General features: G+C 50.5%; 1 protein-coding gene across 1 annotated transcript in view; it reads left to right on the top strand.

Moving 5' to 3' along the window:
* Nucleotides 1-16,552, top strand: part of ASTN2 (astrotactin 2) — a 281,232-nt gene that overhangs the window by 118,273 nt on the left and 146,407 nt on the right. The window contains exon 11 of the mRNA XM_083875651.1: nt 10,801-10,951. Within this exon, the coding sequence (XP_083731777.1) occupies nt 10,801-10,951 (151 nt within the window). The remainder of the gene's footprint in view (nt 1-10,800; nt 10,952-16,552) is intronic.

Raw genomic sequence — 16,552 nt, 5'->3', positions numbered from 1 at the left:
CTCATTACAGGCAGGCAATGCTGCAGTGCCCAGTGCCCTCCTGATGGGAGCTGTTTGTTTGGGAAACGTTGGCCTCTGGGGCTTTCATGTGCATTTGGAGCTCTGTCTGTTCCTCACAAGTCCAAAGGTGATGCTTTGCAGCCATTGCCTGGATCAGAGCTGCCCAGGCTGTGGGCTCCTCGTTTGTGCTGGGGGTGGGATGTGGCTCTTATGGGATGTTCATGGCACTACAGATCAGGAAAGGCTCACTGAAGAGAATTAAAGAGGTGCTGCAAGGGCAGGGCTAAACACAACCTCTGCCCCAAGGAGTTTGCAAGGTGGGATCAGTGCGTGGCTGCTTTGAGGTCTGTGCAGGCAGTGCCCACAGCCAGAGTGGAACAGCTTTGCAGGGGAGGCAGGAGAGGAGCCCTCCTGGCAGTGTGGGTGCAGTTTTAGGTCATAATCAAAGTGATTTTATGAGATGTACCTACGGCACAGGGTGGTCCAGACCTTCCCCAGCCACCAATCCTCATCACCTCCCCTCAGCCAGCACTGGTGTCTCTGATCCTGGGCTGAGCTTGCTCAGGGATCCAAACCAGCACAAGCCCCTCTTTTTCTCCAGGGTAGGAAATTCCTTGCTCTGAGGTGCCAGAATCTCCAGGCAAGGGTGGGATGGGTGCCTACCAAAGGCAGCAGCAGATCAGATTGCTCCTCACCTCTGGAGACCAGACCCATGGAGGTGGTGTCCTCAGAAGGGCTCAGTGGCAGTGGCTTCCAGAACAAAGTGCTGCCCTTGTGACAGATCCACCTGTGCTCCATGGAGCTGCTCCTGGATGCTGGGCACCTTGGAAAACACAGTCTGCTTCAGGGGCCTAGATAAGAGCCAAGTCCTTTAGAAAAACCTGCCCATATGGACAGAAAACCCAATGCAAACCTCTCACCAGGTATAAAATTAATTGGATTCTAACTTCAAAGTGTACTTCTGGAAATGAGCTGTAAATAATCTGGTTGTGCCTCAGTTCCTCTGTCTGTAGACATTCATCTGGCTCTTTTTGAGCCAGTGAGTGTTGCTTGATGGAAGGTGCTATATATAGCAGCAGAGCTATGCATATATGGATGCATATGCATAAATGTATCCCTAGTAACTGACCCAGGTGTGTGATGTTTTCTGTAATACAGCTGACAGGTTTGTTTCCCAAAAAAAAATCTCCAATTTTGCTTCCTCTGGGTTCTCACCCCTCTCTTTGTGCAGCTGTGTGCAGTTTTCTGAGTGGGCTGCTTGCTCACCCCGTGCCATGGCTGGAAGCCACAGAGGTTGGGATCATCTGGGATGCTCAGAGGGGTTGGTGAAGGTCCCCCAGGTGTGTGGTTCAGCTGGATGGAGCTTTATGGCAGAGTTTGGTGATGCTCCTGGAGCTGCACCTGGAGGCTGCTGAGCTGTGGTGCTCAGAGCTGGCCCCTCCAGGGCTGTCCTCCCTGCAGCCAGCATTCCAGAGGGATCTGCACTCCCAACACACATCCCTGCCTGTGTGGAGGTGGCTGCTCCCCGGCACACCCAGTTTCTGAGGAGCTCGGTGCAGTCCGCTGCCAGGGGATCGATAGGAACATCTGTGAAAAATCAGGACATGGATATCTGATCCAGCAGCCTTGGCTGTTTCCTGTTTATCTAATCTAATTCTATCAGCGTTTCTGAAGTGCTTATCAGCACCACATCTTGGCACTTTCTGTGTGTACTGGAAACCCCCCCAGTGGGTGGGAAATGAGAGGGGTTGAGTCTGGGCTGTGGCCCCTCCCTCTCCCAGTTTCCCTGCAAAATCCAGTTTTTCCTCATGACCCTCATGAATTGCTCCAGAATCAGATCCAAAAGAGCCCACTGGGATAAATAACTTGTCCAAAATACCCCAGAAGGGTGTCAAAGAGAAGGAAAACCCCAGTGAGTCATTCATACCTAAGCAGAGGCTGAAGTCTGAGTCCCAAGGTGGCATTCTCCAGTTTGACATTGCAAAATGCTTGGGATGACCAAAGCCTCTGAACTGGATCTGTCCCGTGGGGCCGTGTGGGACATCTCTGGTTCTGTGGGGCTGGGGGACTGTGCAGCCATGGGGCCCAGGAGCAGGGGATGGGTCCTGTCCATGGGCTGGGGTCCTTCCACCTCCTCTCTTGTCTTTCTGGCCCCATCAACAAGCAAATTCCCAATTTCTCTTCCAGGGAAGAAGGGTGGAGTGATGGAAACTGGCACAGCCAAGCTCCTGTTTGGGCTAAAAAATATATGTTGCTTAAATGGGAAAAATCCTTTCACTCATGCCTTGGGAATGCTGAACGAGCTGGAACCTGAAATGTTGGTTTGATGATGGTTTGGAAGGGCAAAGGCAGGGAGAGGATGGCTGGATGCTCCTGTTTTCTCCAGCATGTCACCTCCCACATTGGGAGTGGATACAGGTGAGGTGGTGAGGAGATGCCCAGAGCTCACAGCTCTGAGTTTAAAGGTGATTTTGCCATTAATGGCTTTTTTTTTTTTTTTTTTTTTTTTTGCCCCGTCATGTGGAATCCATGTGAATGTGCGTTGTATTTGAACCAGCCTAGGCAGGGCTGCAATCACTGCCTGGTCCTGGTGTGGCCTGACCCATCTCATGATGTTTTCAGCCTGTAATAATTTAGGGCGAGAGATCTCAGGCCTCCTGTCTCAGCTTTTGTTTGACAGCTTGTTTTTCCAAGATTTCTGCTTCTCCCCTCCAGGCAACACTTTTGCAGAGGATCGAGGCAGGCATTTTGTGGAGGGGCTCCCTCTTTTAGAGGCGAAGAACCGCCTTTATTTGTCCAGCTCAAAAGTGCTTTTGAAAAAACTTGAATTGCTGCGCACAGCGTGGAGCCTGGTTTGGTTTTAGCCCTGAGAGCCAGCAGCAATCATCCATCCCTGAGCATAGAGACAGCAGCTGGCCAAAAACACCCAGTTTGGGGCTGGTGGGGAAGAGGATCTGGGAGAAAGGGGCAGAGGAATGGGACAGGCAATAAGAGGTCAGGGAACAGTTGGGGAGGATCATGCCCAGGTTATTTTCCCCCTCCAGGGAGAGCTCTGCCCACCAAAGGTGGAGTGATGCTGCATCCTGCAGCTGCTGCTGGAAAATGTCCTCTTTCTCCAGGCTGAACACCTTCGTCCCTGCCCAGAATAAAACCCCCAACTGCTCCTCTTTAGCAAATGTTATCAAGTTTGCAGAACTCCAGAGCTGGGAAGTGCCAGGGTCGGTTTGCTGTGCAGCCTTCAGGCAGCCCCTCTGTGCATATGCATTATGGAATTGTCTTTAATGGCATGATCATATCCTAGTTTTTCACCTTTGCCTCGCTCAGCACAGCTGATGAACCTGCTCTGGGAATGATCTGCATTAATGTGAAGCTGTAAAAACTTCAGCTGAAGTCAATGAGAGCTGTACTTTGAGCAGGGGAAAGTGTCATTTAATGCTAAGCACTCTGAAAAATCACATCTAAATGTCTCAGATTTGGTGCACGTAACGGAGTGGATGTTTTTTACATCACTGTGCCTGTGCCTTGGCTCCCTGTCTGTAAAATGGGGATGATAACAGGGAGATTGGGAACTTAATCACTTTATTTGTTGTGAAATACTGCTGCTTCTTGGTGTTGAGTAAAGCATAAGCAAGCCATGAGGAGCTAAGTAATTGTGCATGCAGAGCAGTGCCTGGATAGAGTACAATAAAGTAAGAGCTATGTGTGTTCCCCGAGGAAGAGAAAACAAGATACTGAGAAGCTGCAGAGGAAGTCATTTGCAGGGGGCTGAGAAACTGGGGATGTTCATAGGTATCCAGGGGTGGGTTTTGGGGTGCCTACACTGAGCTCTGGACTGTTTCAGGCATCCTGGGGCTCCTGGCTGCAGCCTGGCACCATCACCTTTGGCATTTGGGGAGAGATGGGTCCTTAGGAAAACCCTCCTAGATGTGCTTTTGGAGTCAACACCCTCATCAAAGGCAAAATTAGTGGAGACTGCATTAAGGTTGTCCTGGCAACCTTAATTCTTAATTTCCTTAAGTTTTGGGTATGTCACTTCACAACCTTTATAATTTCATGCGTTGCACTTTTTCTGTGTTCCCAGGCCAGTGTGATGGCTCTGTCCTTGGCATGTCTGATGGAGCCTGATGTCTCCCTGGCAGTGCCCATTGTATCTGCTGGGGTGGTCGGGGGGACACAGTGCTGGGTTTTCTCCTGGATGGTGTCCCCAGGTGCTTGGTGTGGGATTTCTGTCCCACTGAGAGCACCTGCTGTGCTCCAAGGCCATCCCATTCCATCCCATCCCAATTTCCCATCCCATCCCATCCCACCTTTGCTGCTGATGTTCCTGATACACAGGAGCGTCCAGCACACTGGAAATGCATCCTGCTGAATTTGGGATGGATTACAGACGGCAGCAGGTACCAACACATGCAATTCCCAGCACACTTCCTGACCGTGCTTTGCCATCCCTCTTAAGGCTCATGTGCCTTTTCTTAACCCTCCCAGCACTGACGTTGCCTGGGAGACTGAGCCAGCACCTCCTGCATTTCCTTTGGCTCATGCAGGGTTGAAACCACAGCCACAACCTTCCCTGAAACAAGGAAAAAAAAAAATCCTCAGAATTAAAATTATCTTGCTTAATTCACTTGGTCCTTCATATGGCAGAGCTGTGCTGGCTCTGAGGGGGCTGCAGAGAGGTGCAGGATCCTTGTGAACCCCAACATCCCTTGGGATGTGCTTTCCCAGCTCGCTTTTATCCCGGTGTGTTTGTTTTCTCTTTGCTTTGCTGTAATTAAATTCCCAACCCTTCTGCTTGCAGAAGTGAGCTTCAAAACGCTCTGGCAGAGGGAGGGGGGGGGTGGTTATTGAATCTCCAGCAAATTATTGATGCTTGGTGGGGAATTTTTCACACTTTCAACCTCAAGGTTTTTTGGGAGAGCGTTTTTGCAAGTGTTTATTATAGTATTGCCACAAGAAGCGAGACTAGCTGGAAAATTTATAGCCAGCAGCTCATCAGCTGTGGAATGTCAGCACAGCACCATTGAAATGCCTTCTCCAGTGTCACTCAAGTGAGGATGATTTCTCCTAGCTGAGGATCTGGATTGTGGTTTTTCTTCAAGCCTTCCAGCACTGTTACAGTGGCTAAAAAAGTGGTGGTCGGTGTACTGGGCAGAAAATCACTTTTTTCCTACATGAAATAATAAATCTGATGCAGGCACAGCACTGGGACACCTGGTTAAAATCAGGAGTTTTACATGCCAAAGATTCAGGCTGTGAAGTCCCCAAGTGAGAAGCTGCCACCACCTCGAGAGCTCCTTCAATGCTGAGGGTGGACATGAACTTTTCCAGAGCATTCCAGCTTGGGCAGTGTGAGAATGGACTTGCTTGGATCATGGTTCAGTGCTGTAGGAGACAGTTGCTGCATTCTCCACAGATAAGGATATCAGGAATAAATCCTTCCCTGGGAGGGTGGGCAGGCCCTGGCACAGGGTGCCCAGAGCAGCTGTGGCTGCCCCTGGATCCCTGGAAGTGTCCAAGGACAGGTTGGATGAGACTTGGAGCAGCCTGGGACAGTGGAAGGTGTCCCTGCTCATGGCAGGGAATGGAACAAGATGAGCTTTAAGGTCACTTCCAACCCAAACCATTCTGTGATCCACGATCAAATGTTGTAGGGATGCAGGAAAGGGCTGTAGAGAGAATGATCTCTTGCTGCAGGCAGAATAAAAACTGAAAGGGTTGAAATCCCAGGGAAAAAAACCACATTTTCTGTTGCATTAAAATGGAGACCACTTTTCTCAGGTGATCATTTATTGCATGTTCATTATAATTTGTGTGTTTTACTGGATGGCTCTCAGTACAGAACAGCCGAGCCTGTAGTGCAGCAGACCCAGCTGGAATTGTAGTGTGAGTGTGGGAAGTGCTAAAAATACTAAAAATAACTTGGAAAACATCTTCAGTTGGCCGTCCAACAGCGGTGAGCACTTTCCATCCTCTTCTCTTGTTGCCTTGGCTGCCTGTCTTAAATGTGAAGAAAATTATCACCCCCAGGGTAGAGAAGCTGGGAGCAAAAATGAATGTTTGTGGCACACAGGGGGGTCCTGGGAGGGGACTCCCCTGGGGAAGGGGTGGCTCTGCCTTTGCTGAGGACAGGAATGCCACATGCTGAGTGTGGTGCTGGGGCTGCAGGTGGTGGCACCAAGGGGTCCCAAAGGCTCTACGTGCAGCCAAGATCCCAATCCCATGTGCTGATCAATTCTTTGCTTCTGGATCTCGGCTTTGCAGCTGCAGCTTGGGGTTTTATTGGTTATATATAATTATTAAAAAAATGTGATTATGACTTTGGCAGCACACCCTCAGCTGGGATCCGTGTGTCACTCACCCTTCGTGCCCATTTCTGTGGTGAATTTTCCAGGGCATGGTGGCAGAGCTGCTCAGAATTGCTCAGGCAAAGCAGCAGCTGGGCTGAAAGATGCAGAATCTGGGTGAATATTGCTCTGTCCTGGTTTGCAAGTGCAGCAGCTCTGAAGTTCCCTGTTTGACAGAAGCAGGAAGCAGGGCAAGGTGCTGGACATGAGCCCCCCTGGATGGGAGTTCTGGGTGAAGCTGCAGTGCCACAGCATCTCACCCTGTGCTGCCAATGGGCCCTGTCTCCAGAAACTCCTCAACATCAAGTTCCCACCCTGATCCCTCTCCAAACCCAGTTCAGGGAGCAGATGGCTCTGGCTTAGTCTCCAGCTCACATCCTTTTCTTCATTTTCCTCATCGATGGTGAACTTTGTAAGGCACTGAAGTCTTCAACCATTAGCAGGCAATAAAAAGAGGGAGCAGAGTTGGATAACACCCACTAATCCCCTTCAGGATGAGCTGGAGAGAAGAGCCACTGCAAAGCTCTGGAGCTTATTCTGGGATGAGTGCTTTGGAGGCTCTGAGAATTGCTTGGTGTTGGTATTTCATGAATAAATAACCCCCAGCGGTATTTGTCAGTGGATCTGCTTCATTAATGAGACCTGGAACAAAGGGGGAGGGTGGAGAAAAGTGTTTTTGAGGGAATCCAGGCGAGTGCAAGTGGTGGGAGGTGGAATGGGGCTGTGTGGGGATGGGTGCCATGGTCTGCACCATGGGAGCAGAGTCAGGAGGGGAGCCCTGCTGTACTGATGTACTGCTGGACATTTGTGCCACAAAACGCAGACAGAAAATTGGGGGTTTCTGATGCTGGGTGCATGTTCAGAGAGTTCTGGCAGGGAGAGGAGTGTGTTTCATTTATAACTATATAATTTCAGTGTCTGCAGGTGTCTTTGGGAGAGCTGGAGAGTTAAAGTGTGCGTGTGTGTGTTCATAGATGTTCATGGGCTTGTGGAGGTGGATCTGGCACCAGAAATTAGGTCACTCTCTCCAAAATGTCCTTTTTCCTTTTTGACAAGACCTGCTTTGGGTCAGTGATGGATTGCCCCATCCTCCCAGTGCTCCAGGTGCTGAGCCCTGCCTTCTCCCTGGGGTTTTGGCACCTGGGTGCAGCCAGGCCACGAGTAGCTTCGCTGGGCTCTTTGATGTGCTCAGGACACGGAGCCCTGTCCTTCTCCATCCCGCCCTGTCAGAACAGATCCAGGGCTTAGTCACTGAAATCCAGCACGGAGAGATGGAGAACAAGAGCTGTTCTTTTGCAGGCAGCTTGTTACTGCAGGGGGAAAGTGATTCATCCATCAGGGCTGGTCTGATGTGGCCCCCGGGCGATGGTGGGGATGGCAGTCCCCACTGGGCTCCCTGCAGTGGTGGCCAGATGCTCCTCAAGTGTCCCCTGCCTTGCCAGCACTGCTTTGTCTCCAGGGCTGTCTCTGGGATGTGAGAACAGGAGCCCCATGCAGTGGGCAGGGAAGGACAGGCAGGGGTCACTGCCAGAGCTGTGTGGGTGGAAAGTCATCTGCTCCGTGCCACGTGTCACCACAGAAGGCAGGTCATTAATGACTGCTCTTCACTCCCAAAATTAAACGGAGCTGCTGAGGCTGGCAGTGCCAGGGGCTCAGCAGCACCTCCCTGCACTGAGCCAGGCTCCTCCAACCCCTCCAGAGGCAGATGAAAGTGAAGTTTGCTCCCAGCTTGCTCTGAGCATCACACCAGCCTCTCATGAGCTGTCATTCCCTGTCAGGGCTCTGTGTTGAAGTGAAGCTCCTCTGATGGAATGACATGGATCTGATCCTGCCGAGCATCTGCCCTCACCCTGCTCCTCTCCCAGGTGACACTTAAACACTTTCCTGAGGCTCCACTGCCCAACCTCCCAGCGAGGTTAATATTTTAATACTCTTAATGACTCACTGCAGCTCACCAGCCCTTCCTGGGTTTTGGCAGGGGTCATCCATTATGCCAGGCTTTGGAGAGCGAGTTTCCCATTCCCATCCTCAGCCCTCCCCAGGGCAGGAGGTTGGTTTGAGCTTCCAAGCTTTAATTAAAGCATGACAAGCTGCCCTTGCCAGCCCCAGCCTGGTGCCATGTGGGATGAGCCAATGTCTCCTGATGGAATTCTGTCTCTCTGGAGCAATCTTGTGCAAGGATCCAGCCCCAGGATCTCCTCTCCACCACCCAAAGCAGCTGTAGCTCCTCACCTTCTCTTTCCAGGAATGTGAGTTGTTTGGTGGCTCAATGGAGGGAGGATGGGAGCACGGTTCTCCTTGCTGTCCTCCCACGATGAGAAACCCCTTGGGAGGACCAGATGGGGCTGAGCTTTTGGGGTGGGTGGTGGAGGAGCTGTCACGGTTTGTTGGTTTGGGCTTTTTAAAAATAATTCTCCCTACGGTAATAAACAGTGGGTTTAGTTAGTAAATAAAATCTCCTTCCTCCCCCCTCATCTCTCCAGCAGAAATACGTGCCCTGATCTAATATATCCTGCCTTTCTCACTCCCTCATTTCAGAGGGGTTGCAGATCCTGGTGGGAACAGAGTGCTAATAGAAAAGGGCCTCTAAAGATATTTGAAACATGACCAAGAAAGGACAGAGGAAGATTCGTCTCCAAATATGCTGGAAAATCTAGGAGGTGGGCCAAGAAAGGGAGAATATCAGGAGCTTGATTGCTACGAGTGAAAAGTTAATTGGGAAGCATTAATTGGGGTGAGAGAGGGCAGCACAGACGTGAATTTGCTATGTGGGGCACCACAGTGACCACAGAGCTGACCCAGTGCTGGGATAACTCATCCACTCCAGCCCATGGGGACGTGCCAATTTACTATTTCTCACTGCTTTCAGTGGCGTTTTCCTTGTTGAAAGTCCCAACTTCTGGAATCCTGTGATTCCCTTGAAAGGCAGAATCTGAAAAATCACAGTTGTCAATACTGCATAAGGCTTTATTTGGGTTTGGTCTCTAAGGAGCTTCTAGCCCTTGAGTTTGCAGGGAAAAGCTTGGTTATACCCTAAAACAAATTTAGGGGAGGGAAAAAAAAAAACAGCACAGCAATTGATTTATTTTTAAAAATCTCATCATTTTGGTGCCAGTTGCATTATATTCTTTTTTAATGCCTGACTCATGGTTTTCTCGAGCGCTCGGTGTTGGCAGGGCTGTGTGCGTGAGTGTGACTGAGCTCAGAGGCCCTCTGCTGATAGAGAATGCAGGGCTGCTTCCAGGCACCGCTGCCCTGGCCCTCCAGGGATGATAAATATTCCTGTGCTGCTGTTTCATTGCCAAACAGGCTGTTTTCACATTAAATCCCCCCAAAAAAGGGACTCTGTCGCTGGGCATTGAGTCCTTGTGCTGATGGCCCAGCAGGAGAGAGGCTCAAGGAGAATAAACCATGCTGTGACTCCCAGCATTACCTCCAGGGTATTGAGGTCAGAGGGGTCAGGGTTAATTTGCAGCCTCCTGTGTGTCAAGATGTAATAAACAACCAGTGGAGGTCGAGTCTGTCACTATCAGTGACTTGTTCTGTGACCTTTCTCTCTCTCTCTGATCACTTTGTCTCTCTCCTGTCAGTAAGAGGGTGATGGGTTCTGGTGCCCAGGATGGGTTGTGGGTATTGGTTAGCATATAAACTGTGCTTTGAAGATGAAAAATATCTTGGAAATGCTTAAAGCTCTTGACAAGCATCTGTGTCCCTTTTGCAAGAACCCAGCAGAAGGCAAAGTGCCTGAATGCTTTGTCACAGGCAAAATCTGCTGCGTGTGCAGCTCCGAGAGGCAAAGCTGGGAGCTTCCCAAGGCTTTACGTGGCCTTGGAATTATTCCTAGGTGCTTGTACTTCTTGCTTGAGGGGTGTGACAGCCCAGCAATGCCTGGGGCTTTGCCCATCATGGGCTGGAGCAGAGCAGCAGAGCTGTGCCTGCACCCATCCCTGCATTATCTGCTCCACATCCACATCCCAGCAAGCACAAAGCCAAGTTTCATGTGTCTTTCCAGCTTTGGCAGTGTCCCTGGGTGGATGTGGATGATGGTGATGGGTGATGGACAGGGTGTGGATGCTCAGGGGGGCTTGGCCAAGCTCTGAAACATTCAGAAGAGTTTTATGGCTCTGGATTTGCTGTTGTCTAGTGTAGAGTTGGATTCACACCTGGCTCCAGGCTACCAATAAAGCATCTTCTATTTGCTAGTTTGTATAAAATTGGTGGATAGTATCTTTGAAACCCTGTGACTGGTTGATTCCACGAAAGATGCCAGAGTTATGCAGCAAATTCATTGTACAGCATAATCACAAAGCCCTCATTTTCTTGGGAAGCCTCCTTTGGCTCGGGATCACTAATCAGGACGCAGGGATTTTGCTAGAGCAGCTCTCTGTGGATTGCCCTGCCCATGCCCTGCTCTGCCAGCTCCCTGCCAGCCCTAACGGTGCCTTTTCTCTCCAAGGGAAGAAGCAATGCTGTCCACCTACTTCGAAACCATCAATGACTTGCTCTCCTCCTTCGGGCCCGTCCGGGACTGCTCCCGCAACAACGGCGGCTGCACCCGCAACTTCAAGTGTGTCTCGGACCGCAAGGTGGACTCCACGGGCTGTGTGGTAGGTGCTGGGGTACTCCTGAGACTGTGGGGTACCTATTGGGACTGTGGGGTGGGTACTGGGGCTGTGGGTACATACTGGGGCTGTGGGATTCATACTGAGGCTGTGGGGTTCATACTGGGGCTGTGGGGTGGGTACTGAGGCTTTAGGGTAGGTGCTGAGGCTGTGTGATAGGTGCTGGGGCTGTGGGGTACCTACTGGGGTTGTGGGGTGGGTACTGGGGCTGTGTAGTAGGTACTGGGGCTGTGGGGTGAGTACTGAGGCTATAGGGTAGGTGCTGGGGTTATGGGTTGACTGCTGGGGCTGTAGGGTAGGTTCTGGGGCTGTGAGGTACATGCTGAGGCTTTGGGGTAGGCAGTAAGCCTGTAGGGTAGGTACTGGATCTGTGGGTTTAGTGCTGGGGCTGTAGGATAGGTGCTGGGGCTGTGGGGTACATAGTGGGGTTGTAGGGTAGGTACTGAGGCTGTAGGGTAGGTACTGGGGCTGTGGGATGACTGCTGGGGCTATGGGGTAGGTGCTGGAGCTGTGGGGTGAGTACTGAGGCTGTGGGGTAGGGACTGAGGCTGTGGGGTAGGTACTGAGGCTCTAGGGTAGGTGCTGGGGCTCTAGTGTAAGTACTGGGGCTGTGGGATCAATGCTGGAGCTGTGGGGTACATACTGGGGCTGTAGGGTACATACTGGGGCAGTGGGGTAGGTTCTGAAGCTGTAGTGTCCCCAGGGTTTGGGGACAATCCAGAGGCAGGTGTGACCTGCTCCTGCTTCCCATGGCTGAGGGGATCTGTGTGCTGGAGGTGGACTTCCCCCAGTCCTGCGGCCTTCATGGCAAATCACAAATGCTTTAAGGACTCCAGGGAAGCAGCCCAGGTGCTCAGAGGAGCAATAGAAAAAATTGCATGAGGTTGGTGGTCACTTTCCTGCTTGTCAAGAAGCAGGGGTAGAAAGCTGCCTCGCCTCTTCTCCTGCTTTGCTCTTCCCAGTGAAGAAGAAAGATGAAGCTTCTCCCCAGCCTATCCACCTCTGGGCATCCCTGACACCCTCAGAGTCCTGATTTGTTCCTGAACATGCTCATGTCTTGCCAAATAATCCACTGAGTCCCAGGATTTGCAGAGTCCAGAAGATCTTCTAGACCCTAGACCATTGGTTTTGGGCAGTGGCTCTGAATCACGGGATCCTAGAAGGGCTTGAATTGGAAAGGACCTTAAAGGTCATCCTGTCCTGACCCCCTGCCATGAGCAGGACACTTTTCCCTAGACCAGGCTACCCAGAGCCTGTGAACAGCTCCATGGAGGTGTCCCCAGCCCCTGATGCCAGAGGGGTTTTGTGCTTCCAGGTGGGAACAGCAGAGCTCAGCACCTCGCCCAGCTCTAACCCATCTCACCTTGACATCAAAGTCATCACCTCCCTGCCTGAGGAGCCTGTGTGGATCCAGAATGACCTGCAGAGACACAGGACAGAGCCTTGGGAAGTGGGGCAAACCTGGCGCATCCCTTTTTGTCTGTTGTTGAAGCCCCTGCCTGCCAGGAAGCCATGGTGACCCCCGACGGGGTCCAGAGCTGTCACCCACTCCACCAACCCTTCAACCCCACATCCATTGCTCCTAAACCCCTAAAACCCCTGATCCCACTGCAGGCAGGGCCTCCTCTCTGCATCCCTCCCGTCTCAGCAGAGACAGGAGGTAAATGTCTCTTTATTTATTGAAGATGTTTGTACACGGCAGCTGGGAAAGGTCAGGCTGGAGCCGTGCTGTCCCGGGGGGGAGGCGTTTTCATTATCCCCCTTCTCAGGTTGCTTGTTAAGGCCATTTAGCATGACAATCCGATGTGTCACCAGCAACCTGGTGCCATCTCCTCCTTGCCACTCCTCTTCCCTTCCTCCTTTCTTTTTCCATTGCCTTTTTTTTTTTTTTTTTCTTCTTTGTCCCCCTTTCCAGGGAGCAACTGCCTTTCTAGTTTTTTGAGGTGTTTTCTCCCTTTTTTTTTGGGGTGTTATTTTGCTCTGAATGCCAACGTGCTCGCCCAGGCACTGTCAGAAGCAATCAGGGCTCTGATCACCTCACGCCTCTGGGAAGCGATGCCTGTTTTTAAAGTCAGGCTATATTAAGATAGAAATTGTCAATAAATTACAGACCTGGTGCTGGCATGTGGAGAGGCAGAAAAGGAAAACTGTGTCGCTCAGGGAAAATCCCCCCCAGCTTCTGCAATGCCTGACTGAGGCTGTGTGTGAAGAGAATGGACCATGCACGGTGAGGGGAGAAGGGAGAGGCAGCAGGAGCATCTCCTGCCCAAGAGCTGTGGGTGAGAGGTGACACTTGGGGACAACAGAAATCCCCATCCTACACATCACACCAGGCTCCTGGTGTGCATGCCATGGGGACAGGAGAGGGGCTCTCCCCACTCTGCTCTTCACCCATTTTTCCTCCCACTGCAGGAGCATGAGGCTGCTCTGTCCCTCCCCACAGCTGCCAGTCTTGGGGTGCAGCTCCCCAGTGCCAGCCTGAGGACAGCAGAGCTGAGCTGCCCAGGGGAGTGTGGGGACAGCCCCAGCCCTTGTCTCCTTCCTTCCCTTTGCACTGACACCAGCCTGTGCTGCTCCCCAGCTCTCTCAGCCCTGGGCAGTGGTTTATTCTCATCATCTGTTGTTGTCAGTCCCTGGTAGAGGGGGGGTATGAGGAGAGGTGTGGAAGGAACTGTCCCCGTGTTTCTGACCCTGCTCCATGGCCACTGTCCAGGGAAAAGCCTCATGGGTGGGCTGGCAGCACTGCCCCCAGCCCTGGGTGCTGCTCATGGTGCTGAGTGGGATCAGAGGGGCTGGGAGAGGAGTCTCAGAGCTCACACAGGCTCGGTTTGAGACATTCTGGTACTTTTTTCCATTGCTGTGCTGCCCCTCCTCATCCCACTCCTGCTCCTGGAGCCTGCTGGGTGTGAGCTGGGCTTCCAGTGCAAGAAGGGATGGGGTCATGAGCTGCACATTTTCAGGGATGTCAGTTAGTTTTGAAGCTGAACTGCTCTGAACTCAATTTGCCAATTTGGTAAGTGCTATGGGCAATATCGGGATGTAATTTAATTAAGCTATCCCCTTTTTATAGAGTTCAGGGAGCATTTGCCTACTAATTTTAGCACTAGGTTTGCTCCAGCTTCACTCTGGACACGGATTCACAAATCATGACATGTTGTTAATCTCTACCAGTCAACAGTTTATTAATTTGCTGAGGACCACAGAAGTATATAATCAGTGGTTCATCAATCAAGGCTAAATCCAACAAATGTTCCAGGCAGGTACTGAGCATAAAATATACATGCAGCCTTGTAAGCAATTAATACACCACAGAGCTGGAGCCGAGCGGCTCAACCAGGGAGCAGCACAAATCTCAAAGATTTCTTATTCCTTTAAATATAATCATCATCTGTTACCAGTTCCTTCATAGCCTTAATACGGCTTCCAGTAATTCTGGGAGGACTGGGATGCATTTATCTCTGGGTTTTTAGCAGTGTGGGCTCTGCAATTATCTAATTGTTTGGCCTTAAAAGGTCTTGGTTAAAAAGTCGAGGGCAGATTGCTTGAAGCTCGTGCTGGAGTCTGGCTGAGCCTCCTTGGGCTGATGATGGAGAGGGAAGAGAATATCACTTTGTTCAGTTAAAAGCTTCAGTTTAAATGTTACCTGAAGACCCTAAAGCCTCTCCAGCAGAGTTCCCACACACAGGGGTGGCAATTCCCCACCTGCCATCCCCCACTTCCCAAGGGTGATGTTATTTTACACCACAACGACACAGACTCTGACCTTCAGAAGGCTGAAAATGACTCCTTTATTTTTGGGATGTGTCTCTCTTATATAGTGTTTACACAGACCAATTTGATTGGTGACACAAAAGACAAACCTCTTCAATCACATTGGTCAAATCAGAGGGACATCAAGAAGAAGTCCCTCCTAGGAAAAGTAATAAATAACAAAATACAGTTTACAAAAATATTTCTCCTGTTTACAGAAAATTCTCTGAGAAAACAAAATTCAGAAAACCAAAATATCTCAAGCACAAAACCAAGACTACACATGGGATCCCTCTTTTTTCCCCCTCATCTCATGGTTTTTTGTTAGTTTTATGTGTTACCCAGTAGATGGCATGAGTGCATAAAGGGTTTCTGCAGTTCTTTTCTTATCGGAGGGCTTTTTTTTTTTTTCAGGTAATTTTAAGAACTATCAGCTGCAACCTTGCCAAGACCTTGGCACTGCTAAGTGGAGCCTTGTGTCTGAGCCCTAGCATAACCAAACAGCCCCCAAGCTCTAGAAAACCTGCTTAGAAAGGCTTAGAAAGTTCTAGAAAACCTGCTTCCCGTGCTGCTTTTTCTTGTTGCACTCTAGAACTGCTGATGGATGTGGTCAAGCTGTGGGAATTTCCCAAGAAAACAAAATCCCAGTAAATTTTCTTTGAATCTGATGACTCTGCACGTTGAGTCCAGTGTGAGTTTCGTGCCATCTTGCAGGGATCACAGCAAATCACAGGAAAAAGTGTGCAAAAGGAATAAATCAGACCATATCCTATAAAGGAAATATTACTGATTTTTTTCTACTGGCACGGTAGTTACTGCACAGCCTGGAGGGAGGATGCTGAAGGAGGGAAAACGCTTAACCCTCATGTGTTGGTGATTTATAATTTGAGATGAAAACCTGTGAATTGGCCCTGGGAGACTGAAGGAAACACCTGCATCATGGCTTAAATTCAGGTTTCCCCAGCTGTCTCTCAGATTGGCTTCGCTCCCTGGTGCCAGTCCCCTCACCCACCTGAAGAGGAGGGGGCTGCTTCTATGTACTGTGCATTTTTGCACAGGTGCATTTTTGAGCCTAGAAAGGCAGGATTGCAGCCTTATTGGAAATAAGAGGGATGAGGGGTTTTTTCTTGGTTTCTTTTTTTTTTTTTTTTTTTTTTTTTTTTTTGGTTGTTGTTTTGTTTTGTTTTTGTTTTTGCTTGTTTGGTTTTTTCCCCCAAAGGAATGGGAGATTTGGTCTCAGCACATGAGCTGGGTAAGGAGGTGCTCTGTTCTCTTCCAGTGCACATTGGGCATCCTCAGCATCACTGCAGGAGGAAGCAGCAGCAGGTGCAGGTGTCTGAGCCCCATGGTGCCTCCCAGGGTGGGGCTTCCTCACTGTGAGGACCACCTGGAGAAGCAGAAGGGCATGAGGAAGGCAGGTCGAGGTCCTGGGACAACAATTATCAGAATTATCCCCTTTTTTGTTTAAGGTGTGAGAGGCCTGACTCTGCAGTAGCAGGGGCAGGTGGTGTGGTCTGGTGGTTCTGCAGCATCTGTGTGGCTGCAGATGGTGGTGAGTTAGTTCTTTATGTCACCTCAGAGTGCCACCGGAGCCAAGGATGCTGCAGGTGGATGTGGAAGGGCTAAAGCATGGCTGTGCTCCAGGAGCCATCCCACCTTGGGAAGAGCTGGGAGAGCCTTGCCCAGCTGGGTGCTGCTGTTCTGTACAGACGTGAAATCCTGCTCATCCTCACTGGTTCCACTCTCACAGGCTCAGGTCCCTCTGGCAGAGATTTATTTCTATTCTGAGTAAGAAAAAAAAGTGCAGTTTGCCTACGAGGATGATCTGAGCTGTTC

Source organism: Zosterops lateralis, assembly GCF_965231275.1.
Source record: "Zosterops lateralis genome assembly, chromosome: 20".
In the NCBI taxonomy this organism is placed as follows: Eukaryota; Metazoa; Chordata; class Aves; order Passeriformes; family Zosteropidae; genus Zosterops; species Zosterops lateralis.
The sequence above is the reverse complement of the archived record's forward strand: the minus strand, read 5'-3'. Positions and strand labels throughout refer to the sequence as shown.